General features: G+C 40.0%; 1 protein-coding gene across 1 annotated transcript in view; it reads left to right on the top strand.

Moving 5' to 3' along the window:
* Positions 1–26,531, top strand: part of LOC146361640 (protein NLRC3-like) — a 29,525-nt gene extending 2,994 nt beyond the window's left edge. Inside the window, exons 3-9 of the mRNA XM_084921426.1 lie at positions 6,600–6,678; positions 6,843–7,047; positions 7,179–8,976; positions 18,941–19,114; positions 22,200–22,373; positions 25,369–25,415; positions 25,590–26,531. Coding sequence (XP_084777552.1) covers positions 6,600–6,678; positions 6,843–7,047; positions 7,179–8,976; positions 18,941–19,114; positions 22,200–22,373; positions 25,369–25,415; positions 25,590–26,113 — 3,001 coding nt within the window. The 3' untranslated portion in view covers positions 26,114–26,531. The remainder of the gene's footprint in view (positions 1–6,599; positions 6,679–6,842; positions 7,048–7,178; positions 8,977–18,940; positions 19,115–22,199; positions 22,374–25,368; positions 25,416–25,589) is intronic.
* Positions 26,532–26,538: the final 7 nt, after the last annotated feature.

Raw genomic sequence — 26,538 nt, 5'->3', positions numbered from 1 at the left:
TTTCTTTTTTTTGTTTTTACTTAAATGACCTTGGAAAAGAGAGGCTAATTTTTGTTGTTCAGTACTGAAGAAATTTAAACTTTTTAAAATTATGTAAAATTGGAGAATATGTTTAAGTTTATCTGCTATAAAAAGCATGCAGGCCAGGAAAATCTCCTTTTTCTGTGTTTTATCCTTAGTTACTTTGACACAAAGGCATCTGCTGTGATGCTCACACCTCTGATGAAGTCTCACATGTATCAGTACTGATAAATGACCAGAATTATAATATTTCTGACTATCTGAGGAAAAATTTAATCGAATCGGGACCTTGTGAATCGGAATTGAATGGATTATAGAAATCAGTGATGATACCCAGTCCTAGTGAATAGCCTAGGCCCGACAGAAGTGGGTGTAGCTGTGGGTAATAAGAAAAGAGGAAAAGAACTATTGATAAATTTTGTTAAGGCCTGATCCATCTGAAATTCATAGCCAGTGCTCTGACACGGAACCATCAATCTGTTTGCTGCTGCCTGCTGCAGCAGTAATTTATCTTATTTACAAATTAATAGTGTCTATATAGACAGCAACCCCCCCCCCAAAAAAAGTGCACATGTAAAACTGCGGTTTTAAGCGATGCGGTTGAAAAATTTGGGTGCGCCTAAGACAAAAAGTTAGGCGCACCAGTGCAACCGTGGCAAAAAGTTAGTCTAGAGCCCTGCCAGTATGGTGTTAGTTTTCAGACAAATTTAAGAAAAGAAGAACTGTGTGCTAAAGTCATGTCTGATTGAACAGGAAATACTGACTGAAGAGTTTGGCTTTGCCTGTTGATAAGATGACTCAAACACTGAAGGAGAAAAAAGAGGAACTGAAGAAAGTAAATGGAGCAGTGAAGGCAGCGCGGTGAGAAATCATATACAAATAGTGTTGTCTCTCTGCACAATAAAGCAACGCAACTAATTTATTGAACCAACTGAACATACATCCCAATCTGCAGAATCGTTCATGCATAATGCGGATCAAGGGCGTAGATTTGGTTTTGGCATTGGTGGGGCTGGATGATTCAACCACCGAACCCTGCCCTGTTTCTTTTTCCTTTTTGTCTTTGCTTCTTGATAAAAAAAAGGAGAAATATACTTTCCTACATATGCTATTCTACATGCTTTAAACCATTTAAAATTACAATTCATAGTTTTATATGTGAATTATATAATGTTAAATTACTATTAAACAAATGACTGACTAAGTATTTTAGGCTTCAGTTTACTTCAGCCATATTCCATATAAATCAGGTATCATACAAAAATAAAAATAGCTTCAAATACAGTCATGACAATAAAAGAATATGACTTTAAGGACTTAACAACATTAGTTCAGTCACAGTACACCAACATCTGTTATATTTTGGCACTAAGGGAACACTGAATGACCTGGTGAATTTTTGTCCATAGAACTACTCATCTAAGACTACCACAAAGTAAAAGATCTCTCAGAAAAATTATGCAACATTTTGGGCACACTATTGCCCCGATCAAATCAATGAGCTGGGATTTTTTATTCTAAACATGAACTACTGTTACAGCAACAGACATGGACTACTGATGTCCCACAACAACTCAGTGTCCAAACACATGCTTTCTCCTCTTGTTAATCTATAGCACCAAATCATCAGTCAGTCACCTGTGACCTTGCCTCTTCACCTCTGTCTACAACATGGCAGAGCTGCCTCTGTCACCTGATAAATAACAGTGAGACATTTGAAATGCATGCAGTCACACATGTGCTTCAAATGCAGTAATGAACCAACAAGTCATCATCCAATTTCACCTGTGATCTTGTATCACCATTACTCTCTGAGCTTTGTGTTGGTTCTTCTGTCACCTGACAAATAGGACATACATGACAATAAGAATAAAATGGGTAGCTGCTTCAGTGTTTCTGTCATTTAAAAAAAAAAAAAAAAGTGCAAACTGCACTACAAGGTGGAATATTTGCAAAATCATGACTACCTCATTATATTTTGTCTCAAAAATTAACCCTATGAAAATATCAGTACCATTAGGATGAAATTATTGTGTCACCAACATTTTAACGTTAGACATAATTTTAACAGCCTGTGTAAACTAATATCCTGGCTTGCTTGAGGCTGCCGTTTTCTCTGACAGTTTCAATCAAAATTAGAAATGCTACTCTGAGACTGAGATAACTAATAGTGCTGCCTGTTGTGCAGTTAGTTTCCAAAACACGTACAACTTTAGACTGATGTGGGCCAAAGCCTAGCATAGCCTGTAACGTTATTATGACGGACATATTATGAGTTAACTTGGCTTTAAGTGACTTACAGGTTTCTTTGAAAAATGCTTTCTTATATCCAGGTTCTTCCTTTTTGCTGCCATCCTCCTCTCCTCCTTGCTGTTCCTGGCAGCGCAGGCTTGCCAGGTGTTGTGCAAAAAATTGATTGCCGGCCAAAAACTGATTTCCAATGTTTCCGTGTATTTTTTACATGTAATATCTTTACGTATGTAAATAGACTTTGGTGAACAGCGTTTATAAAGGGGTTATATATAGAATTTAAAAATTATCTGTTCTTTCAAGTATCTTTACAACTCTGTGTTATTGTACTGACATTATAACCAATCCGGTCCTTATCCCCACTTAAAATAATTTTACAGAACTATTGTAATATTTGCTGCCATTTCTGCTGTCCTCTTGGCCAACTTACTCTTACAAAAGGCATTTTTAATATTAATGAGATTTTTTGTAATTGCATAAAAGTTATATAAAAGTCACTGCCAAAAACTGATTGCAGCTTCTACCTTGTTACACGAATGTTGTTTGTGGCTCCAGATGACTTTATGTCATCCATGAGGGATGCATTTGACATATGTTTCACATATTATAGCCCAAGAAGTTACTTATAGCAGTTTAAATACGAGCAATCAGTTTTTGGTAAATACCGGAAATCAGACAATCACTTTCTGGCACAACACTGGCCGCTGCTAAAACTAAACAGAGCTCCCTGAAAGGCCCAGCCAATCACATTGGCCATATTTGGCACATGAGGTAGGACTCCAGTAGAAAATGTAATTTAACTCTTTCTGCACCGCTAGGTGAATGAGACATTGACAGATCGTTTTTTTTTCTTCTTTCTATCGGGTTTGTTTTTATTAACATTAACATTAACATTAACAGAAATGTATCACTACGTTTAGATAAAGACAGAGTTGCTGACCCCACACAGCTGTAAACTAGTTTCCAGTTTCTAAAAGTTCCAATTTAGTGTGTCACCTATCGTCACAAAAACTTGACTTCTACAATTTCAAAGTCAGCTTAATCAGACATGTGTTATTATTATTATTATTATTATTATTATTATTAATAATACATTTTATTTAAAAGTGCCTTTCAAAACACCCAAGGACACTGTACAGCAAATAAAACAGGCATAAAAAAAACATGAAATATAAACAATAATGAGAGTAGCATATAGAAAGTTTAAGATCAGGGATAGGTTATAAGTAGTAGGCAATTTTAAACAGGTGGGTTTTGAGGTTGGACTTAAAAAGATGGGATGAAGTGATATTTCTTAGGTCTGTGGTTAAGGAATTTCAAAGTCGGGGTGCAGAGCAGCTAAAAGCCCTGCCCCCCATAGAAACAAGACAAGAGGAAGGAACAGAAAGAGAAAGGGAGGAGGATGATCTGAGGCACCAGGATGGGGTGGCGATCTGAACCAAGTCAGAAAGTAATGGTGGGGAGAGAGAATGAATAGCCTTAAATGTATGGGGTAGTATTTTAAAATTAATGTGAGATTTGACCGGGAGCCAGTGAAGCTGCTTCAGAATAGGGGTGATGGGTAGAGGGAGTCCTAGTAATAATACGGGCAGCAGAGTTCTGGACACGTTGAGGCTTATTGATGGATTTTTGTGTAAGGCCAAATAAGAGTGAGTTACAGTAGTCGATCTGAGAGGTAACGAGGTAATGATAGCAGTAGCATGTGGAGTGAGGAAGGGGCCGAGGCGATTGATGTTACAGAGGTGGAAATATGCTGAGCGAGTAACATTATTGATGGTATTGAAAACCATAAATTAAGTTCAGCTAAGCAGAGGGTGAGGGAGGGTGGAGGGAGAGTAGAGTCGGGTTTGGTGGATAGGTAAAGCTGGGTGTTGTCGGCATAACAGTGAAACTGAATATTATATTCATGGAAAATATGCCCAAGTGGGAGGAGGTAAATAATGAAACGGAGGGGACAGATCCCTGGGGCACCCAAGTAGACAGAGGAAAAGGCTGAGAGGTGAAGGATTTTAATCGAATGAACTGAGTGCAGTCAGACAGGTATTATTTGAACCAAGCTAGCCTGGTATGAGAAAAGCCAATAGAAGCCAATCTGCTGAGAAGGATGGAGTGAGAGATGGTGTCAAAGGCTGCACTCAGATCGAGGAGAATAAGGATGGAGAGGAGACCGGAGACAGCTGCCATAAGAAGGTCATTCGTTATTTTTATAAGAGCAGTTTTGGTGCTATGAGAGGGACGGAAACCAGACTGGAACTGTTCATAAAGGTTATTGTTGGTTAGGTGTAGAAGAACTTGTGAAGCAACTATGTTTTTCAAGAATTTTTTAGAGAAATTGTAGATTGGAGATAGGACGAAAGTTATTAAGGTTGTTGGGATCTAGACCTGTTTTTTTTTTTCCAGAATTGGGGTGATAGTGGCAACTTTGAAAGAATTCAATTCAATTCAATTTTATTTATACAGTGCCAAATCACAACAAGAGTCGCCTCAAGGCGCTTTATATTGCACAGTAGATTGTACAATGATAGAAACAGAGAAAAACCCAACAATCATATGACCCCCTATGAGCAAGCACTTTGGCGACAGTGGGAAGGAAAAACTCCCTTTTAACAGGAAGAAACCTCTGGCAGAACCAAGCTCAGGGAGGGGCGGCCATCTCCTGCGACCAGTTGGGGTGAGAGAAGTAAAACAGGATAAAGACACACTGTAAAAAAAAGTGCTGTTTTTACAGGAAAATGCTGGCAGCTGGGGTTACCAGGGACTTCCTGTAAAAAATACAGTAGATAGCTTTACATACAAAATATGTAAACTGATTTACAGTGAATGAAACTCACAACTGTTAAATCTACAAAAAAAAAGTTAATTTCACACAACAATTGTTGTATATTCATAGAATATTTATATATATATATATATATATATATATCTATATATATATATATATATATATATATATATATATATATATATATATTATAATAGTAGTTTTTTACATGTAATAATTACTTATTGTGGATCCATTAATTTTAAAATTAACAGGGAAATATCAAACAAAAAACTAATTTGAACTGGTAAAACAACTGTGAAACTGTGCATTTTAAAAGGAGCTGCTCTGTATATTATGGTAAATTTACCATTTACAATAGTCTGATCTAATTCACAGTGTGCGTTCTACTCTGATCTGATGAAACCTTTGTCAGTGGTAAGCTTTCATACAGGGACCTCTCCCTGGTTCTTTTGTGACCAAACACTGAGATTTCAACCTCTTAGATATGTATATGGTTGACTACCAGGAAGTGGGTGAGTAGGAGACAGTTATCAACTCTGTAGTCATGGCCAAAACATATCAGATGATTAAGTTTGGGAGCCAAAATTATCTTTTTTTAAACTAAGGTTGTTGAGCTGAAGGAGGAATTATTCATATATTAAACGGGTGATTGTTATATAGCAAATTGTTTGTTTTTCCAAAAGAGGATTTGTTAGCAACTGATTTTGGGTTTTAGTTAGAATAGAGAATAGAATAGAATAATCCTTTAATTGTCCCACAAGGGGAAATTTGGTTGTAACAGCAGCCAAAAAGACAAATATACAAACAAACAGTACACAGGACACGGAACAGAAACATACACAATTTTTCTTACATATTTACATTAAGGACAATGGTTACTATAAACAGAGAGTACTGTACAGTTATTAAATTAAATAAAAATAATTACAGGTAAGAGGCAAACCAGGTTGTAGTGCGAATTGGTTAATTAACTAACTTATTGCAGTTACAGCATTGATGTAAACATCTATGTTTGTTGGGAGCAGATCAGATTGTACAGTCTGACAGCTGCAGGGAGGAAGGACCTGCGGAAACGCTCCTTCATGCATCTAGGATGCAGCAGTCTGTCACTGAAGGAGCTCTGCAGTTCAGCAACATCTACACGCATGGGGTGGGAGACTCTGTCCATCAGAGATGTTATTTTGGCCAGAGTCCTTCTGTCTCCCACCACCTGCACTGGGTCCAGGGTGCATCCCAGAACAGAGCTGGCCTTCCTGATGAGTTTATCCAACCTCTTCCTCTCTTCCTCAACATACAACACTGAGGACTCAGTCAGGTCAGAGCTGCCGATACTGGCTGCCAGCTCGGAGCGGCGCCAGAAGCTGAAAAAAAAAAGTTGGAAGACTGAAATTACAACACTAAGCAGAGCTGTGGATTTTTAGTGCAGCTGAAGTAGTAGACATTTAGAAATATGGGGAGCTATCTAAATCATGGTCTTTGTCAACATTTCTATGGCTGAATAGTGACTCTGTACTTAATCTAATTTTTTGTGATTCCCCCACAGAGTGGACCAGGAGAGCTCAGAGGTTCCCAGTAGTCAGTCTGCCCAGCAGCATCAAACAGACCTGGACTCCATATTTATGGTCTGTACATCAACAACAACTACTTTTACATCTATTCTGTTCAGGGTCATCTCCATGCTGCTCTTTGTAGACAAGTGTCGGTAGTCAGTGTGTCCAACATGGATCTGATATTTGGCTCCATGATTTCAGTCTGATTGGGTCATTCATAAAGTATTCTGTTCCAGCTGCTGGAGGACAACATCATCATTTTCATAAAGAATGAGCTGAAGAAGATACAGAAGGTTCTGAGTCCAGATTACCCAACTGCTCATCATTCTCAGATGGAGGATGATGAGCGGAAGAGGAGCAGCAGTGAGGCATTTCTGAAGATCACACTAGACTTCTTGAGGAGAATGAAGCAGGTGGAGCTGGCTAACCGTCTGCTGAGCAGTAAGAAATAGATAAAAATTTAAGCTGCCTCATGAATGAGACATTTACCAGTGTCTCAAAGATGGAATAAAATGCATGCATGTGCACATAATAAATTCTAAATGTAGACTTTCATTCATTTGTTCCTTTAGGAATTCCCATGGGAGGTTTAGAACTAAATCTTAAGTCGTTCTTGAAGAAGAAGTTTCAGTGTGTCTCTGAGGGGATTGCTAAATCAGGAAAAACAACCCTTCTGAATCAGATCTACACAGAGCTCTACATCACAGAGGGAGGGACTGCAGAGGTCAATGATGAACATGAGGTCAGACAAATTGAGACAGCATCCAGGAAAATAGACAGTCTAGAAACAACAATCGGACAAGAAGACATCTTTAAAGCCTCACCTGGAAGAGATAAACCAATCAGAACAGTCCTGACAAAGGGAGTGGCTGGCATTGGGAAAACATTCTTAACACAGAAATACACCCTTGACTGGGCTGAAGACAAAGCCAACAAGGACATCCAGTTCATATTTCCATTCACTTTCAGAGAGCTGAATGTGCTGAAAGAGGAAAAGTTCAGCTTGGTAGAACTTGTTCATCACCTTTTTACTGAAACCAAAGAAGCAGGAATCTGCAGCTTTGAAGACTTCCAGGTTGTGTTCATCTTTGATGGTCTGGATGAGTGTCGACTTCCTCTGAACTTCCACAAAACTAAAATCCTGACTGACCCTCGAAAGTCCACCTCAGTGGATGTGCTGCTGATAAACCTCATCAGGGGGAAACTGCTTCCCTCTGCCCACCTCTGGATAACCACACGACCTGCAGCAGCCAATCAGATCCCTCATGACTGTGTTGACATAGTGACAGAGGTCCGAGGGTTCACTAACCCACAGAAGGAGGAGTACTTCAGGAAGAGATTCAGAGATAAGAAGGCCAGCATGATCATCTCCCACATCAAGACATCACGAAGCCTCCACATCATGTGCCACATCCCAGTCTTCTGCTGGATCACTGCTACAGTTCTGGAGGATGTGCTGAGAACCAGAGAGGGAGGACAGCTGCCCAAGACCTTGACTGAGATGTACATCCACTTCCTGGTGGTTCAGGCCAAAGTGAAGAAGGTCAAGTATGATGGAGGAACTGAGACAGATCCACACTGGACTCCAGAGAGCAGAAAGATGATTGAGTCTCTGGGAAAACTGGCTTTTGATCAGCTGCAGAAAGGAAACCTGATCTTCTATGAATCAGACCTGACAGAGTGTGGCATCAATATCAAAGCAGCCTCAGTGTACTCAGGAGTGTTCACACAGATCTTTAAAGAGGAGAGAGGACTGTACCAGGACAGGGTGTACTGCTTCATCCATCTGAGTGTTCAGGAGTTTCTGGCTGCTCTTCATGTCCATCTGACCTTCATCAACTCTGCAGTCAATCTGCTGGAAGAACAACAAACAATCACCAAGAAATCTAAATTATTGAATGAACCAAAACTCCATTATCTCCACCAGAGTGGTGTGGACAAGGCCTTACAGAGTCCAAATGGACACCTGGACTTGCTCCTCCGCTTCCTCCTGGGTCTTTCACTGCAGACCAATCAGACTCTTCTACAAGGGCTGCTGACAAAGACAGGAAGTAGCTCACAGACCAATAAGAAAACAGTCCAGTATATTAAGGAGAGGATCAGTGAGAATCTGTCTGCAGAGAAAAGCATCAATTTGTTCCACTGTTTGAATGAACTGAATGATCATTCTCTAGTGGAGGAGATCCAAAAGTGCATGAAATCAAGAAGTCTCTCGACAGATAAACTGTCCTCTGCTCAGTGGTCAGCTCTGGTCTTCATCTTACTGTCATCAGAAAAAGATCTGGATGTGTTTGACCTGAAGAAATACTCTACTTCAGAGGAGGCTCCTCAGAGGCTGCTGCCAGTGGTCAAAGCCTCCGACAAAGCCCTGTAAGTAAATATGTGATCATGCGTTTAGTCTTTAAGTATTTTTTTGAACAAAAGAATATTCAATTCAATTCAATTTTATTTTATTTATATAGCACGGAATCACAACAACAGTCGCCTCAAGGCACTTTATATTGTACAGTAGATCCTACAATAATACAGTGGCTTGCAAAAGTATTCGGCCCCCTTGAACTTTTCCACATTTTGTCACATTACAGCCACAAACATGAATCAATTTTATTGGAATTTGTATTGGTCTTTCATGTGGAATTCCAATAAAATTGATTCATGTTTTTGGCTGTAATGTGACAAAATGTGGGAAAGTTCAAGGGGGCCGAATACTTTTGCAAGCCACTGTACATACAGAGAAAAACTCAACAATCATATGACCCCCTATGAGCAAACACTTTGGCGACAGTGGGAAGGAAAAACTCCCTTTTAACAGGAAGAAACCTCTGGCAGAACCAGGCTCAGGGAGGGGCGGCCATCTGCTGTGACTGGTTGGGGTGAGAGAAGGAAAACAGGATAAAGACATGCTGTGGAAGAGAGACAGAGATTGAGAACAGGTACAATTCAATGCAGAGAGGTCTATTAACACATAATGAGTGAGAAAGGTGACTGGAAAGGAAAAACTCAGTGCATCATGGGAATCCCCGGCAGCCTACGTCTATTGCAGCATAACTAAGGGAGGATTAAGGGTCACCTGGTCCAGCCCTAACAATATGCTTTAGCAAAAAGCAAAGCTTTAAGCCTAATCTTAAAAGTGGAGATAGTGTCTGTGTCCCGAATCCGAACTGGAAGCTGGTTCCACAGAAGAGGGGCCTGAAAACTGCAGGCTGTCCCTCCCATTCAGCCCGTTCTCACTCCCGAGGTGTAACATGCCGACGTTTTGTCACGTCCCGCAGCGTTCCTTATGGTACGTGGCGGGTTATGGCTGAAATCCAGTGCAATGATGCTCCCGCGGTAATAGACGTTCCAGCCCTGTACTCCAGCCCTGAACCTAACCTTATCCCTAGCCCTAACCATAACCTTATTCTTGACCTTAACCAGGACTTTAATGATGTTAAATAGCGTGTTTGTAAGCGATTTGAAGAAAAAGAGCGAACATGTGTCGATTGAGTCCAGACAGTTCTCATATTTCCTAATTTTTCCGAGGTCGTCATTTAGGAACGTGGTGGGTAGCCGAAAACGTAATATGTTGACAATTCGTCACCTAGCGTAAAATGTTACGCATTGGGAGTGAGAACGTGTTGTCCCATTCTGCTTTTAAATACTCTAGGAACAACAAGTAAGCCTGCAGTTTGAGAGTGAAGTGCTCTAATAGGGTGATATGGTACTATAAGATGATTAAGATAAGATGGGGCCTGATTATTTAAGACCTTGTATGTGAGGAGCAGGATTTTGAATTAAATTCTGGATTGAACAGGGAGCCAATGAAGGGAAGCCAAAACAGGAGAAATATGCTTTCCCTTTCTAGTCCCTGTCAGTACTCTTGCTGCATTTTGCATTAATTGAAGGCTTATCATGGAGTTTTTTGGACATCCTGATAATAATGAATTACAGTAGTCCAGCCTGGAAGTAATAAATCCATGAACTAGTTTTTCAGCGTCACTCTGAGACAGGATATTTCTAATTTTAGAGATGTTGTGCAAATGCAAGAAAGCAGTCTTACATATTTGTTTAATATGTGCACTGAAGGACATATCTTGGTCAAAAATGACTCCAAGGTTCCTCACAGTGTTACTGGAGGCCAAGGTCATGACATCCAGAGTAAGAATCTGGTTAGATACCATATTTCTAAGATTTTCAGGGCCGTACAATAGTACAATAACCTCAGTTTTATCTGAATTAAGAAGCAGAAAGTTAGCGGCCATCCAGGTCTTTATGTCTTTAAGACATTCCTGCAGTTTAACTAATTGGTGTGTGTTATCTGGCTTCATAGATAGATAGAGCTGGGTGTCATCTGCATAGCTGTGAAAATGTATGCTATGTCTTCCAATGATACTGCCTAAGGGAAGCATGTATAGTGTAAACAGAATTGGTCCTAGCACTGAACCCTCTGGAACACCATAATTAACCTCAGTGTGTGAAGAGGACTCTCCATTTACATGCACAAATTGGAGTCTATTAGATAGATATGATACAAACCACTGCAGCACAGTACCTGTAACACCTACAGCATGTTCTAATCACTTTAATAGGATATTATGGTCAACAGGATCGAACGCTACACTGAGGTCTAGCAGGACAAGCACAGAGATGAGTCCACTGTCAGAGGCCATAAGAAGATCATTTGTAGCCTACACTAAAGCTGTTTCTGTGCTGTGATGAGCTCTGAATCCTGACTGAAACTCTTCAAATAAACCATTCCTCTGCAGATGATCTGTTAGCTGTTTGACAACTACTCTCAAGAATTTTTGAAATGAAAGGAAGGTTGGAGATTGGCCTATGATTAGCTAAGACTGCTGGGTCTAGAGATGGCTTTTTGAGTAAAGGTTTAACTACAGCCAGCTTGAAGGCCTGTGGTACATAGCCGATTATTAGAGATAGGTTGATCAGATTTAAGATTGAAGAATTAATTAATGGCAGGACTTCTTTGAGCAGTTTTGTAGGAATGGGGTCTAAAAGACACGTTGAAAGTTTGGAGAAAGCAATTATTGAAGTTAACTCAGAAAGATTAATAGGAGAAAAAGAGTCTAATTGAATATCAACGGTACTAAACGTAGCTGAAGATAATATTAAATCTGTGAGATAATTATGGGTAATTTTTTCTCTAATGATTAAAATTTTATTTGTGAAGAAGTTCAAGAATTCATTACTAGTTAATGTTAAAGGGATGGTTGGCTCAATAGAGCTCTGACTTTTTGTCAGCCTGGCTACAGTGCTGAAGAGAAACCTAGGGTTGCTCTTATTTTCTTCAATCAGTGACGAATAGTAAGACGTTCTAGCTTTACGGAGGGCTTTCTTATAAAGCAACAAACTGTTTCTCCAGGCTAAATTATGATCTTCTAAATTTGAGACATGCCATTTCCTCTCCAGCTTACGAGTTATCTGCTTTAGGCTACGTGTTTGAGAATTATACCACAGAGTCAGGTACTTCTCATTTGAGGCCTTTTGAGGCTACAGTATCCAGAGTCGTACGTATTAAGGAGGTAAAATTATTAACAAGATGATCGACCTCTGTTGGAGTAGCGTTCAGGTAGCTGCTCTGCTCTGTGTTGGTACAGGGCATTGACGACGATAGCAATGGGTGGATTAAATTCTTAAACTTAGTTACAGCGCTTTTAGAAAGACATCTACTGTGATAAAGTCTACTCTCCACTGCTCTGTAATCAATTATTATAAATGTAAATGTTATCAGGAAATAATCAGACAGGAGAGGGTTTTCAGGAAACACTGTTAAATGTTCAGTTTCTATGCCATAGAGTGTGATTAACGTGGTGGGTGGGTTCTTTTACATTTTGAGAGAAGCTAATTGAGTCTAATAACAGATTAAATGCCATGTTGAGGCTGTCATTTTAACACCTACATGTATAACTCTACATGGATGTTAAAATGAGCCACAATAATTATTTTATCTGAGCTGAGCACTAACTCAGATAAAAAGTCTGAGAAATCAGACAGAAACTCTGTGTGAGGATCAGGTGGACGATAGATGAAAGACTGGTTTCTGAGTTTCACAGCTGGGGTGGACAAGGCTAAGCATCAGGCTTTCAAATGAATTAAAAGTCTGTCTTGGTCTTTCGTTGATTAATAGGCTGGTGTGAAAAATTGCTGCCACACTGCCCCCTCGGCCTGTGCTTCAAGGTTTCTGGTAGTTAGAGTGACTCGGTTGTGTTGATTCATCTAAACTGACATAATCAAGAACATAATAATGTGGTAATCATTTCTAAGTTATTATTCCTCAATTACCCACGGCAGTTTCTGTGTAATAGACAAGAAACAGAGCTGCCAAATGCAAAAATTCCATTTTCTCTTTAATAACATATGAATAACCTATTAAGCTAACTTAAATAAATGTGAGGCAGCACGGTGGCATGGTGGTTAGCACTGTTGCCGCACAGCAAGAAGGTCCTGAGTTCAATTCCACCATCAGGCCGGGGTCTTTCAGTGTGGAGTTTGCATGTTCTCCTCGTGTTTGCGTGGGTTCCCTCCGGGTACTCCGGCTTCCTCCCACCGTCCAAAGACATGCAGCTTGTGGGGATAGGTTAATTGGATAATCCAAATTGCCACTAGGTGTGAATGTGCGAGTTATCTTTCCAGAATAATTCAGATGTCAACACTAAGTACCTCCAACATGGACAAAGGAGTCAGAAGAGACCCTGCAGGGATGCTTTGAGTCAACTGACTGGGATGTTCTTTGTGATTCTCATCAGGACAATATTGACAATCTGACAGGCTGTGTTACAGATTATATCAACTTCTGTGTGGACACTGTGGTTCCCAAAAAAACATTCTGTGCTTCCCCAACAATAAGCCCTGAGTTACCAAAGACATCAAAGCAACCCTGAACAAGAAAAAAAGAGCTTTCAGAAACGGTGACAGAAGGAGCTGAAAGCCAAGATTGCAGAGGGTAAAGTGTCCTACAGAAGGAAGCTGGAAAACAAACTGCAGGAAAACAACACAAGGGAGGTGTGGAATGGAATGCGGGCCATCACTGGCCTGAGACAAAAGAGAGGTGTTGGGATGGATGGGGACGTCGAAAGTGCTAACAACCTAAATCTGCACTTCAATCGGTTTGACTGCCCTGCGTCTCCTGTCTCCACACCCAGCTCTTCCCATCTCCTCCTTTCTCCTCCCCCCTCTCCTGCCCCCTCAGACTGTCTCACCCTGTCCCTCTCAGCAGATGACATCAAAAGAGAATTGGGCAGACTCCACTCCAGCAAAGTTGCTGGCCCTGACGGTGTCAGTCCCAGGGCCCTCAGGTGCTGTGCTTCCCAGCTGTCTGGAGTTCTACATCGGATCTTCAACATGAGTCTGGTAATGCAGAGAGTCCCATCACTCTGGAAGACGTCCTGCCTGGTTCCTGTCCCTAAAAAGATTAACCTGTCGACCCTTGGTGACTACAGGCCAGTGGCTCTGACCTCACATGTCATGAAGACGTTAGAGAGACTCATCCTGAAACATCTGCGTCTGCTGGTGGAGCCTTGGCTGGACCCCCTGCAGTTTGCTTATCAACCTCGTATCAGCGTGGAGAATGCCATCATCTACCTGCTGGACCAGGCTTATTCTCACCTGGACATTGTTGGGAGCACTGTGAGGGTCATGTTCTTTGACTTCTCTAGTGCTTTTAACACGATCAGACCATCACTGCTGGGGAATAAGCTCACGGAAATGCAGGTGGACGCCCCACTGGTAGGTTGGATTACGGACTATTTAACAAGTCGACCACAGCATGTCCGACTAAAGAGCTGCCGCTCAGATAACATCCTGAGCAGCACTGGGGTGCCGCAGGGGACTGTCCTATCACCCTTCTTCTTCACCCTCTACACATCTGACTTCAGGTACAAGTCTCAGTCATGTCATCTGCAGAAATTCTCGGATGACTCTGCCATTGTGGGCTGTATCAGGGATGAAGAGGAGGAGGAGTACAGGAGTGTGGTGGACAGCTTTGTCGAGTGGTGTGAGCTAAACCACCTACAACTTAACATCACAAAGACAAAAGAACTGATTATGGACTTTAGGAAGCAGGCTCCTCCTCCTAACCCTGTCACCATCAGAGGGGCTGATGTGGAGATCGTTGAGGACTACCGGTACCTGGGGGTACACTTGGACTGTAAACTGGACTGGACCAAGAACACCAATGCTATCTTCAAAAAAGGGCAGAGTCAGCCTTTCCTACTGAGGTGACTCAGGTCCTTCAATGTTGGTAGGAAAATGCTGACCATGTTCTATCACTCGGTGTTGGAGAGCATCGCTTTGCAGCAGTGTGCTGGGGAAGTGGGGTGAAGACAGCTGATGCCAACAGGTTGAACAAAATGATTAAAAAGGCTGGTTTCTTTCCTGGGTGTCAGACTTGAGAACCTGGAGGAGGTGTCTGAGAGGAGAATGCTAAAAAAGCTTCTTTCTATCATGGACAACCCCTGTCACCCCTTGCATGCCCCCATGATGGACCATCGGAACAAACACAGTAAAAGACTCATTGCCCCGAAATGCAGAACTGACCGCCACAGTAAATCCTTTGTACCGGTGGCAATAAGACTGTATAACTCTTCCTCACTCTGTAGGTGATTTTCCTGAGACTATTACCAATATTATTCTGTTCCCTTTCAGACTGTGCAATATTACCCAACAGTACCTTATTGAATATTTGTTTCATCCCCTCATCATACGCTGCTACTCCCTTCATTCTATTGCACAATACTATGTCACTTTCTAGAATCGCCTGCACTGATAGTTAAGTTATTTATTCTCCAGGATATAGTTAAATATATTACTTTGTTAGAGTTATTTGATACTATGTCTTGCACTATCCTACTGTATATTACTGTATACTACTATTCTTATTGTATATATTGTATATCTTATTCATCTGTTCCTCTGTCTCTCCTGCTGCTTTGAGCATGTACATGACAAAAGAATTTCCCTCGGGATAAATAAAGTTATTCTTATTCTTATGTCTCACCTCCAAGAAGCTCAGTCACAAACCTGTAGTAGACAGTTCAATAATGTAATTATTAATCTACACAATAACTGTCAACTATAGAGCTTGTTGAAGAAACAGTAACAGTAAGTTATAAAACAGTTTCATTTACCTGCATGGCTCAAGGACAGTTGCCAGCTTTTGGAGTTTTACCAGCTCTGATGGAGTTAAAATGACTACAGTCGTGGCCAAAAGTTTTGAGAATGACACAAATATTAGTTTTCACAAAGTTTGCTGCTAAACTGCTTTTAGATCTTTGTTTCAGTTGTTTCTGTGATGTACTGAAATATAATTACAAGCACTTCATACGTTTCAAAGGCTTTTATCAACAATTACATGATATTTATGCAAAGAGTCAGTATTTGCAGTGTTGGCCCTTCTTTTTCAGGACCTCTGCAATTCAACTGGGCATGCTCCCAATCAACTTCTGGGCCAAATCCTGACTGATAGCAACCCATTCTGTCATAATCACTTCTTAGAGTTTGTCAGAATTAGTGGGTTTTTGTTTGTCCACTCAGGATTGAGGATTGACCACAAGTTCTCAATGGGATTAAGATCTGGGGAGTTTCCAGACCATGGACCCAAAATTTCAATGTTTTGTTCCCCGAGCCACTTAGTTATCACTTTTGCCTTATGGCACGGTGCTCCATTGTGCTGGAAAATGCATTGTTCTTCACCAAACTGTTGTTGGATTGTTGGAAGAAGTTGCTGTTGGAGGGTGTCTTGGTAACATTCTTTATTCATGGCTGTGTTTTGGGGCAAAATTGTGAGTGAGCCCACTCCTTTGGATGAGAAGCAACCCCTCCTAAATCCTCTTTAGGACTTTCTTGGATGCCCTGAAGCCTTCTTAACAAGAATTGAACCTCTTTCCTTGAAGTTCTTGATAATCCTATAAATTGTTGATTTAGGTGCAATCTTAGTAGCCACAATATCCTTGCCTGTGAAGCCATTTTTATGCAACGCAATGATGGCTGCACACGTTTCTTTGCAGGTCACCATGGTTAACAATGGAAGAACAATGATTTCAAGCATCACCCTCCTTTTAACATGTTAGGTCTGCCATTCTAACCCAATCAGCCTGACATAATGATCTCCAGCCTTGTGCTCGTCAACATTCTCACCTGAGTTAACAAGACGATTACTGAAATGATCTCAGCAGGTCCTTGAATGACAGCAATGAAATGCTGTGGAAAAGTTTTTTTGGGATTAAGTTAATTTTCATGGCAAAGAAGGACTATGCAATTCATCTGATCACTCTTCATAACATTCTGGAGTATATGCAAATTGCTATTATAAAAACTTAAGCAGCAACTTTTCCAATTTCCAATATTTATGTAATTCTCAAAACTTTTGGCCAACAGTCTCTTGATTCTTTAGTAGACGAGAAACCATACCCAACGTTGAATTCCACCGTGTGGAAACATCCTGGCTCTTTCTGTTGCCCCAGTCTTGTTTGCTCCTAGTGTACTTCCTATATATTAGCAGGGCTGTCTGTAATACATCCAATTTTGTTTACTTTTCAGTGTCATAAAGCTTTTGACACGGCAGTTGGAAAGTTGGATCACATGACGCTAACTGTAGCACATTTTCTAACCCCCTATCTTCTACCACTGATAGTGGTCTACAGTCCAGAGCAATCCATTTTGCGAAAGAATTTGTAATTTTGTCCAATGTCGACTTACTAATTTTGGTCCTGAAGCCAGTCCTCAAGTTTGGGCTGCCAACACGTTTTGTTGGTACTCGGACTGCTAGTGCTAACAGCTCAGCAACATGTTTTGCATTAGATGGTACCATAAGGTTGAAGTGCTTCCGTGGTATGCAAACTCCTTTTTGCACAGTTTGCACAACACCACGCTTTTATCAAGGCTTCCGTCTGGTAGTCTTTTGAAATTAAATTAGCCTCCGATCAATGCACTTTCTTCAGATTCTTCCATTTTTGTAGCCGTATCAGTATAATCGGTATACTAAGAAATCATGCATTGCCAAAAGTTCCTCTTTGCTTGGAATGCTAAGTGCGATTAAATGCGTTAATTTTTTTAACGCCTTATTTTTTTTCAAATTAATTAATTAACCACTTCCTGTGGGCAAGCCTCCATTTCTAGGCTCCAGTATCTCACCTGCTCAAGTCTGCCCACCTGTGAATATTACTCTGTTGTCTTGTACCACAGCAAATTAAAACAATAGCCCAGGAAACATATGAATTTTAAAATAATTATTTATTTTGGACATTACCTAATAGGACTATCAAAATAAAAATAATATAAATCAAAATATGATTTTATACAAACTGAAATGCTAGTAGTATTTAAACAAAAGAAATAATGTGCAAATAGAAAAAACTTAAAATGGATTCTTTCCATAAGGTAAAAAAAAGCTTCAAGTTAAATCAAAAAGATTTTATTTTTAAGTTTCCAAAAGTTTACAGATGACTTAGTTTATGAATTCACAATTGCAATGGACATGCTCTAAAGTGAGGCTTGCTGTTGTTGCTTGCTGAAACTATTCTCTGTCATGATTATAGCTATTTGAAAGGTTCATGAGGCTCTTTCTTGGACAAACTAATTTATATGGCTTTGATTAATACAGAACAAAACAGAATTAGCAAAGATAATTACGAATCACAAATTTGGTTGCATATCATAGTCTTTTTAACTGAGGAGTGCTTTAATCTGGCAACTACCATAAAGACAGAGTGGTGGAGTACTGTATAAATGTTTGTCTTTCAAGAACATTCTCCTCTCTTCTACTTTGGTAGAGTCAACACTGGATTTTTGGTTACCTCCCTGTTTTTGCTCTGAAATGCACACTGTCACCTATGGGACCTTTTGTAGACCAGCAAGTGCCTTTATGAATCATACCCAATCAACAGGTGGACTCTATTCAACTTTTAGATATATTTGACAGATAACTGTATCAATGGAAACAGAATACACCTGAGCTCAATTTTTAGTTTCATGGTTGTAAATACTTATGTAAGTGTTATATGTATTTATTTGTTCCTTTGTTTGTTTGTTTGCTTGTTTATGGTTTTTATTTTAAATGCTTTTGCAAGAATATCACGCAAACTTCCAGGAGTTTTTATTTTTCTATTGCATTCTATTGGAAAGTGACCAATAGTGCCTTTTGACTATGCCAAAAGGAGTATTTAGACAGAGTGATTTAATTGTTTTTTCACAAAGGAAATTTTAAATATTTCAATTTTGCTCCAACTCAAATTTTAGTTGTTTTTTTTTTTAACCTTGAAGTGGGTATAGAAATTTCTTTTTTCTCTTCTTTTGTCTACGTCTACAGTAATTTACTCTTATCACAAATATTGCTTTTCAGACTGGATGGCTGTAATCTCTCAGGAAGAAGCTGTGCAGCACTGTCCTCTGTTCTCAACTTCCAGTCCTCTAGTCTCAGAGAGCTGGACCTAAGTAACAACGACCTGCAGGATTTAGGAGTGAAGCTTTTCTCTGAAGGACTGAAAGATCCAGATTGTAAACTGGAATCTCTCAGGTCAGGAATCTGGTATTTTTGCTGATCGTAACAAATTGAATTGTGTCAATACTTAAACAGCTAACCCTCACAGAATCACCAAATTACTTTTAACTTTTTCCTGTGGTGTTATGCTCTCCATTACTGTAGATTTTTTTTAATATTCAGATTTTCTGTTTATTTGTATGTTTTATATTTCATAATAACAAGTGACTTCATAAACATTTGATAGCTGACTAATAGTTGGCTGGGCTGAATTCAGGGCTAATTTGTATTTGAGATATATTAATTCCCTTTTATTGTTATGAATTGTAGATATAGAATACATAATTCAGAAGACTGCAGGAAATGAAAAAATGACCTAAAATTCCAATTCTTAAAACAAAATTGAAAATGGAAATAAATAAATATTTGTAGGTCTTGTGTAGAACAAAGAAAAACCAAAGAAAGTACACAGGCCAAAGGAAGGTAAGACTATTCTCACAGAAATGGGACATAATTTTGCCATACATATTTCTAAGGAATGTTTTTTTTAGCATTGCACAATGCATGACACTTTATTGACGTTATTATGCACAAAGGCTGTCATGTTGCCTTCCTCTCTGTCTCTTTTTCTCCCTCTTGCTCTGTCCGTTCCTACTTCTCTCATCTCTGTCATCCAGATAGGGGATGGAATAGGGGAGACAGAAACAATGAGGAAATCTCCTAGAGCCTCCTCCTCCGGTGTTAATAAACACAGTTTATTAAATAGAGTTATATGAACAACAAAAAAGCGCATCACAATACACAGAACAGCAAGAAAACATACAGCAAAGAATGCAAAGCAAACCCTGGGGTGTTGAGCCTTTAAGTACAAACAGCAGAGACACACAAAGACAGAAAAAACTGCTGGCGAGTGTACAAGTGGTATGAAGGTTCAATATAAATGTGCATAATGTTTGAGCTAAGTTGATGGGTCATATACAGTTTGAATATATAGGTTAAATGATTAACATGGGGATTCCAATATATATAAAATCTCCAGTGTAGGTTGATAGTGTATGTGACTATATTTGACTAGGTACACATGTCCAGTCTGTGTTGTAATCTGGATTGTATTCAGTGGTTGAGAGGAGGTAGCAGAAACACTCAGCAGGACAGTCAAAAACCCATGACCACACTGGTACTGGGAATTCCACAGTGCTTGTCCTGTAATAAACATACTCTTCATCAACCTTACAATGGCCGGTTAAACGGCTCTTATCACACAATATACCAGCATGTGCAGGATTTACAAGGGGATGTTCTGTCCTTACTGCTGCAATGAATAGGCCTGAACCCCCTCAACCAGATCATTAACTATTCTAGCTACAGATACGAACAATAGAATGGAGCAATCCTTAGCTAGGTGTGTTACATGGATGATATCAAGTTGTACGCCATGAAGTGAATGATACATTGATTCACTGATCCACACCACTAGGATGCACAGCATTGACATCTGAAAATCATTTGGACTGGAGATGTACTCTGACAGTAACAAAGAGAAGGGGGGTAGTCAGAACAGAGGGAATTTGACTATCAGAAAGCAGCAATGCAGACACTAAGGACAGTTTCTAGTACCTGGGAATCCCACAGGTAAATGAGTCTTCTAGGAAAGCCACAACCACCCAGATAATAAGACAAGTTCTGAGGAGTCAAGTACAAGAAGTACAAGATCTGGGCAATTAATACGTATGCCCTACCAGTGAGCAGATACACTACTGGGATAATGAAATGGCTAAAGGAGGAGCTAAACCAAGCAGAGGAAGATGGCCCTAGTAACTATATAAAGTTATAGCAATATCAGGAAGAAGGAATATAAGAAGCTTGAGAAATACCATGGGATGAGAGAGGAGCTCACAAAGATATGGAAGATGAAGGCAAAAAGTGGTTTCTGTAGTAATCGGAGCAGTCGGGGCAGGGACCTCCAAACTGGATGAGTGGCTCCTGAGGATCCCATTTACAGATGTTTAAAATAAGGTCCAGTGTTGGGGAGTAACGGAATACATGTACTGGTGTTGCGTATTTAAAATTTAAAAAATGAGTAACTGTATTCCGTTACAGTTACCGTTTAAAAAGGTGGTATTAAGAATACAGTTACTTTGTTGAAATAAATGGATTATGCGGCGGTATTTTCCTGTTTGATATGTTCGGCTATGCCCTCTCTATTTCTGGTAATTCCACGCCGGTGTAAACCCAAACAAAACACGCGTTAAGAGGCTCTAATGCCTGTGTATCAATCTCATGGCCCATGTCATCCCTGCTTGCTGCCCGCATAATGATGTGAAGAAATATTTGTAAAAATTATTATTCAAAAATTATTTAATATGAAGGCAATAGGCAGAGTGCTACAGGCATAGCCCTAAAGAATGTAGCCTCATGGGCAGTGTAGTCCGTGCTGCAGGGAGAATGGACTGCCATACCCGTGATGTGTCTGTGAGCGAGGGAGAGAGAAAAAGGAAAGTGGAAAAGTACGAGATGGAAGAATGTAAATATAATAATAGCAACCACTGCAGCCAAAAAGAGTGCCTGACGAGCCCAGTTGTAAGCTATTAAGACTCGACTGTACACTGTGTTCGTGTTTTCCTACGAAACAATAAGTTCCGTTGGAGCAGCCTTTCAACGCCTCTCTCTGTCTCTAGCAAAGTTCACCCAGACAAGACAATAAACACCGAACCCGTCGTATTAGCCAGAAGTCCCTTTTAAAGAAACAGCAGGACTGAAGTTCCAGAAGGTTGATTCTGTTAATCTGGATGTAGTGTTTTCAGTGGGAGAAGCATTTTAGTCTCAGCTGACTGCAGGCTTCATGTACTATAAGTAGTACATTTGCATACTGACAAAAACTAGCAAATACAATAGGCAAAGAAAAAAACAAACAAAAAAAATAAAACCTTATAGTACCTCATTATCATAATAAAAGTTGACACAACTTGTATTATGTGTTCTAAATTGTTGCTGCTATAAAGAAATCTAAAATTAACTAAATGCATGGCAATTAATCTTAAAAAAAAAAAAAAAGAAGCAAGGAGCAATAACACAGGACCAAAAAAAGTGTTCACATTTTTTGTTGTTGTTCTGTCTGCAGTCTATCAGGCTGTCTGATTACAGAGGAAGGCTGTACTTCTCTGGCCTCAGCTCTGAGCTCTAATCCCTCCCATCTGAGAGAGCTGGATCTGAGCTACAACCACCCAGGAGAATCAGGAATAAATCTCCTTTTGGCTGGACTGAAGGATCCATGCTGGAGACTGGACACACTCAGGTATGGAGAGAATGTCTGATAGAGAAGGAAGAATATACTTTCCTCAGGGAATGGTAGAGTAATCTGATTCTGAAATGTTTTCTCTGTTGTTCACTCAGTTCCTTTTTGTCATGTGTGTTACAAATTTTACAAAGTTTGTTCTTTGATCACAACAGAAACACTAGTCTAGTTTAATGATAATGAGATATTTATGTTGTGGAACTCCAGGAGTTTCTCCGGGAACAATAATAACTGTTTTTTGTTGCCATTTATTGACTTTTTGGATTATTTCAAATAAATAAAAAATAATGTGTAAATAATCACAAAATGCTTTATTTGCAAGCATATTTACATGTCCCTCATGACTGTTTGCACAGTTTAGCTGAATATCAAATATAAGAAATATATATAAATATATTCGAATTACTACGAAACATTTAGCATTAATGTGTTAATTTACATACCTACTTTAAATACTAATACATTTACTTCTAAAAGAATTACAGAAGTACAACTTATCTCTGAAATTCCAATATTTCCACACGATCTCCAATGCAATTCTATTTAAGCTATTGGTCCTCGGTCGGTAAACCAGTGTTTTGAGTTCTGGTGTTAGTCTGTATTATGGTTTTTGTTCTGATTGTCTAGTACTGCTGTTTTGGTTATTACTATCTGGTATTTCGGTTTTATTCTTGTTCAGAGTTTAGCTCTTAGGTTTTGATTCCGTGCTCATTCCTGTTCTGTGTCTTCCTTGTCACTCTTGTCTCTGTGGTCTCTCTTCTGTTTCTGTGCCTTGCTGTATGCCTGGTGTCTTAACCCTGGAGAAGATTAAGTCTGTTCAGTTTTATCTCCGTATGTTGTGTGCTTGGTGTCAAACCTGTCATGTCTATGTCTCTGTGTCAAGTCTGCTTTTGTCTTGTGCTTCCTGTTTTGCCCTCCCCCCGTCTCATCTGTGTAATTCGTGTCAGCCATGTCTCCCAGCTGCTTCCTCTTGGTACTGTTCACCTCTTGTATTTGGTGTCTGCGTCTTCCCCTGCTCATCGTTGCGTCATACCCTCATACTCGCCTGTGTGTTCTGTTCCAAGCTCTGTTTCTAGCCTTATCACTTTAGTTTTCTGTTTTGATTTATGCCAGTAATAAAGCTGAGTTCTTTGAGTTTACGTTTCATCTCCACAAGTCTGCATAAGGGTCCCTCTTTCCTGCCTGCCGCACACAGCACACAACATGTCAACTGTCCTATTTTAAGTTTTTTTTAAACCAGATGAAACTTGTCAGGATCAGTACTTGAACTCTGTTATTTGCATAAAGGATAGTGTGTGGTGGACCACCAGGTGGCTCCACTCACACCCAAGTTGAAGGGAAGTGCTGGGGTGGAGATTTTGGCGCTTACTGTATGTGAGGTTGTTCAGAGTCTGTTAATAAAGTTGGAGTGAGACACTGAAACCTCTCCGGTCATTATTGCATACCTCCACAAGTGTACAATTGTATAGGAAAAAATAAGCAATAATCTTTTCATGCCCTAATTGCAATGTGGCATTACTGTGTTAGCTAAAAATATAGAGTTACTGCTGTTATTAACCATCATCAATCATCAATTCTGTTGCATTTTTTACTGCAACAAGGTTGAATAACTGTAACATGGTTGAATCTTTGATGGTCTTTTTTGAGTTGGTCTTGCACTTAAGTATAAAATGTCTGAAATAATTTTTAAGCTTTTTTTTGCAACATATTTCCAGATGAGGGCATGACAGAATCAGCACAGGGGCAAAGAACACAAAAGGAAATGCAGACCCAGAGAAAAGGGAAAATATTAGTAGAAGTGAATGCGAGGGATGGAATAGACTGTGACTCAGGAAAAAAGAAAACAAAAGAGTAGCTGCAAAAAACCAGAAAGATCCAGGATCACTCCAAATCATCAGCAGCTTGATCAATGTATGGATTCAAGTTTAGTGTGAAAATGTTGGACTGTTCCTTTATCAGTGTCTAACAATAAGTGTATTCAATTCAATTTTCAATTCAGTTTTACTTATACAGTGCCAAATCACAGCAATAGTTGCCTCAAGGTGCTTTATATTGTAAGGTAGACCCTACAATAATCCCCCCGCCCCCCAAATAGTATACCCCCCCCCTCCCCAATGATAGGCACTTTGGCAATTAAGGGAAGGAAACACTCCATGCTGTGGAAGAGAGCGAGTGATTAATTGCGATGATTTAATGCAGAGAGGTCTACTAACAGGGAGCAATGTACTGTCCATGGCTGTATCCCAATTCAGGGTCTGCAGCCTTAAAGTACGCAGCCTTAACGGTCCACAAGGGCCGCGTACTCAAAGACCGCTAAGGCCGGAAGTGCGAGGCTTGCGAAATGGGACGGTCTAGCCTCCGTCGCGCTGCCCAGGTTGCCTAGCAACCATGATACTAACAGCTGGAAACGTTTCATACAGCATTGTTTGACAGAAATGAAGGAGAAAATCTTTTGTTCATTTGTTTGTTTGTTTCTACATGAGCTTTGATCATTCTCTGTAAGATTAAGGTCAGCTATTGAACGGCGTATATTTTAAAGTAAAGGCTTTAAAACCAAGTTAGTACAAACGTCACTAATGTCACATAACTTTGCCGACATGTGGCCAACAGTAATGTTTTAATGTTCTTCGTTATTAAACATTTGCACATAAATAAGTGACATAATATTCAGTACTTACTTGAAGTTTACTCTTCGGGCGCCCCTCATCCGCCGTTTTTTTTTCGGCAAAATTATCCACATCCACCGCCACGCTATGCATTCTGGGATATGTTGGGCCAGGAAGTCTACACCGCCACATCCTTAAAATTCAGGGAAATGAAGGACGCATTTGAGAGCCGCATTTTGAGCAGCCTTCGAATTGGGACAGCCTTCGTCGCGTCGCTGTGACTTAATCGGCCTTAAAATGCGGCCTGGCTGCAGACCCTGAATTGGGATACAGCCCATGTGTGCATGCTGAAAGAGACTGTGCTGGTCTGACCCTCTTCCTCCTTTCAGGGTGGAGCCTGCTGGAGTCCAATGGTTGACACCAGGGCTGAAGAAGTGTAAGTGTGTTTTTAATGTGAAATATGAAAACAAAGCAGTACACATTCAACCTCTTCAAAATGTCACATCACTCATTCACATCTCTGATGTCAGGACTCATGATCAAAGTGTCAATCAATGAACAGATGATGGATCAATAACTGAAGCTGGATTGTGTTTGTTCTCTCCATCAGATTCCTGTCAACTCACAATCGACACAAACACAGTAAATAGAAACCTCAAACTGTCTGACAACAACAGGAAGGTGAAACATGTGGAGGAGGTTCAGTCATATCCTGATCATGCAGACAGATTTGGTGTTTGGCCTCAGCTGCTGTGTAGTAATGAACTGACTGGTCGCTGTTACTGGGAGGTCGAGTGGAGAGGAAGAGTTGACATGTCAGTGAGTTACAGAAGAATCAGAAGGAAAGGAGACAGTTATGACTGTGTGTTTGGATACAATGATCAGTCCTGGAGTCTGAACTGCACTGATAATGGTCCTGATTCTGTCTGTCACGCTAACAGTCGAACATCCATCTCCTCCTCCTCTGTCTCTAACAGAGTAGCAGTGTATGTGGACTGTCCTGCTGGCACTCTGTCCTTCTACAGAGTCTCCTCTGACACTCTGATCCACCTCCACACCTTCAACAACACATTCACTGAACTTCTTTATCCTGCATTTTATTTCTTTCCTTGTGCCTCAGTGCGTCTGTGCTGAGTTGAGAGTAAAGAGTGTCCTCCTGTTAGAGAAACACTCTGACTTTATAGCTGATAGTTCAGTCTGTACATGTCTATTTCTTTCACTCAGAAACACATTTTCAGATTCATGGATTCAATGAGTTGATGACGTTTCTAAATGATTTCTTGTAAACTTCTTCCTCTTCATTCCTTTAAAGATGGAAGTATGATTATTCCAGGATCCACGTTTTTTTTTTCCACTCAAAGCTTCACAGTCAATATCAGTATGTTGTGTTTCTCTGAATCTCAGTTCACAACCAGCTCCTCCGCATTTTCAATAGGTCTGAGCTCATGAAAATGAATATAAATGTTTGATTTCTCTTTCTTAATGTGATTTTTCCATAATTCTTAAATAAGCGGACATCCAATAGTACTCAGTGTATAAAATATTCAAGACATTCAGCG

Source organism: Perissodus microlepis, chromosome 23 (genome assembly GCF_051167445.1).
Source record: "Perissodus microlepis isolate ML-2025 ecotype Zambia chromosome 23, ASM5116744v1, whole genome shotgun sequence".
NCBI classification, from domain to species: domain Eukaryota; kingdom Metazoa; phylum Chordata; class Actinopteri; order Cichliformes; family Cichlidae; genus Perissodus; species Perissodus microlepis.
Note: the sequence above shows the minus strand (reverse complement) of the source record. Positions and strands in the feature narration are given on the sequence as shown.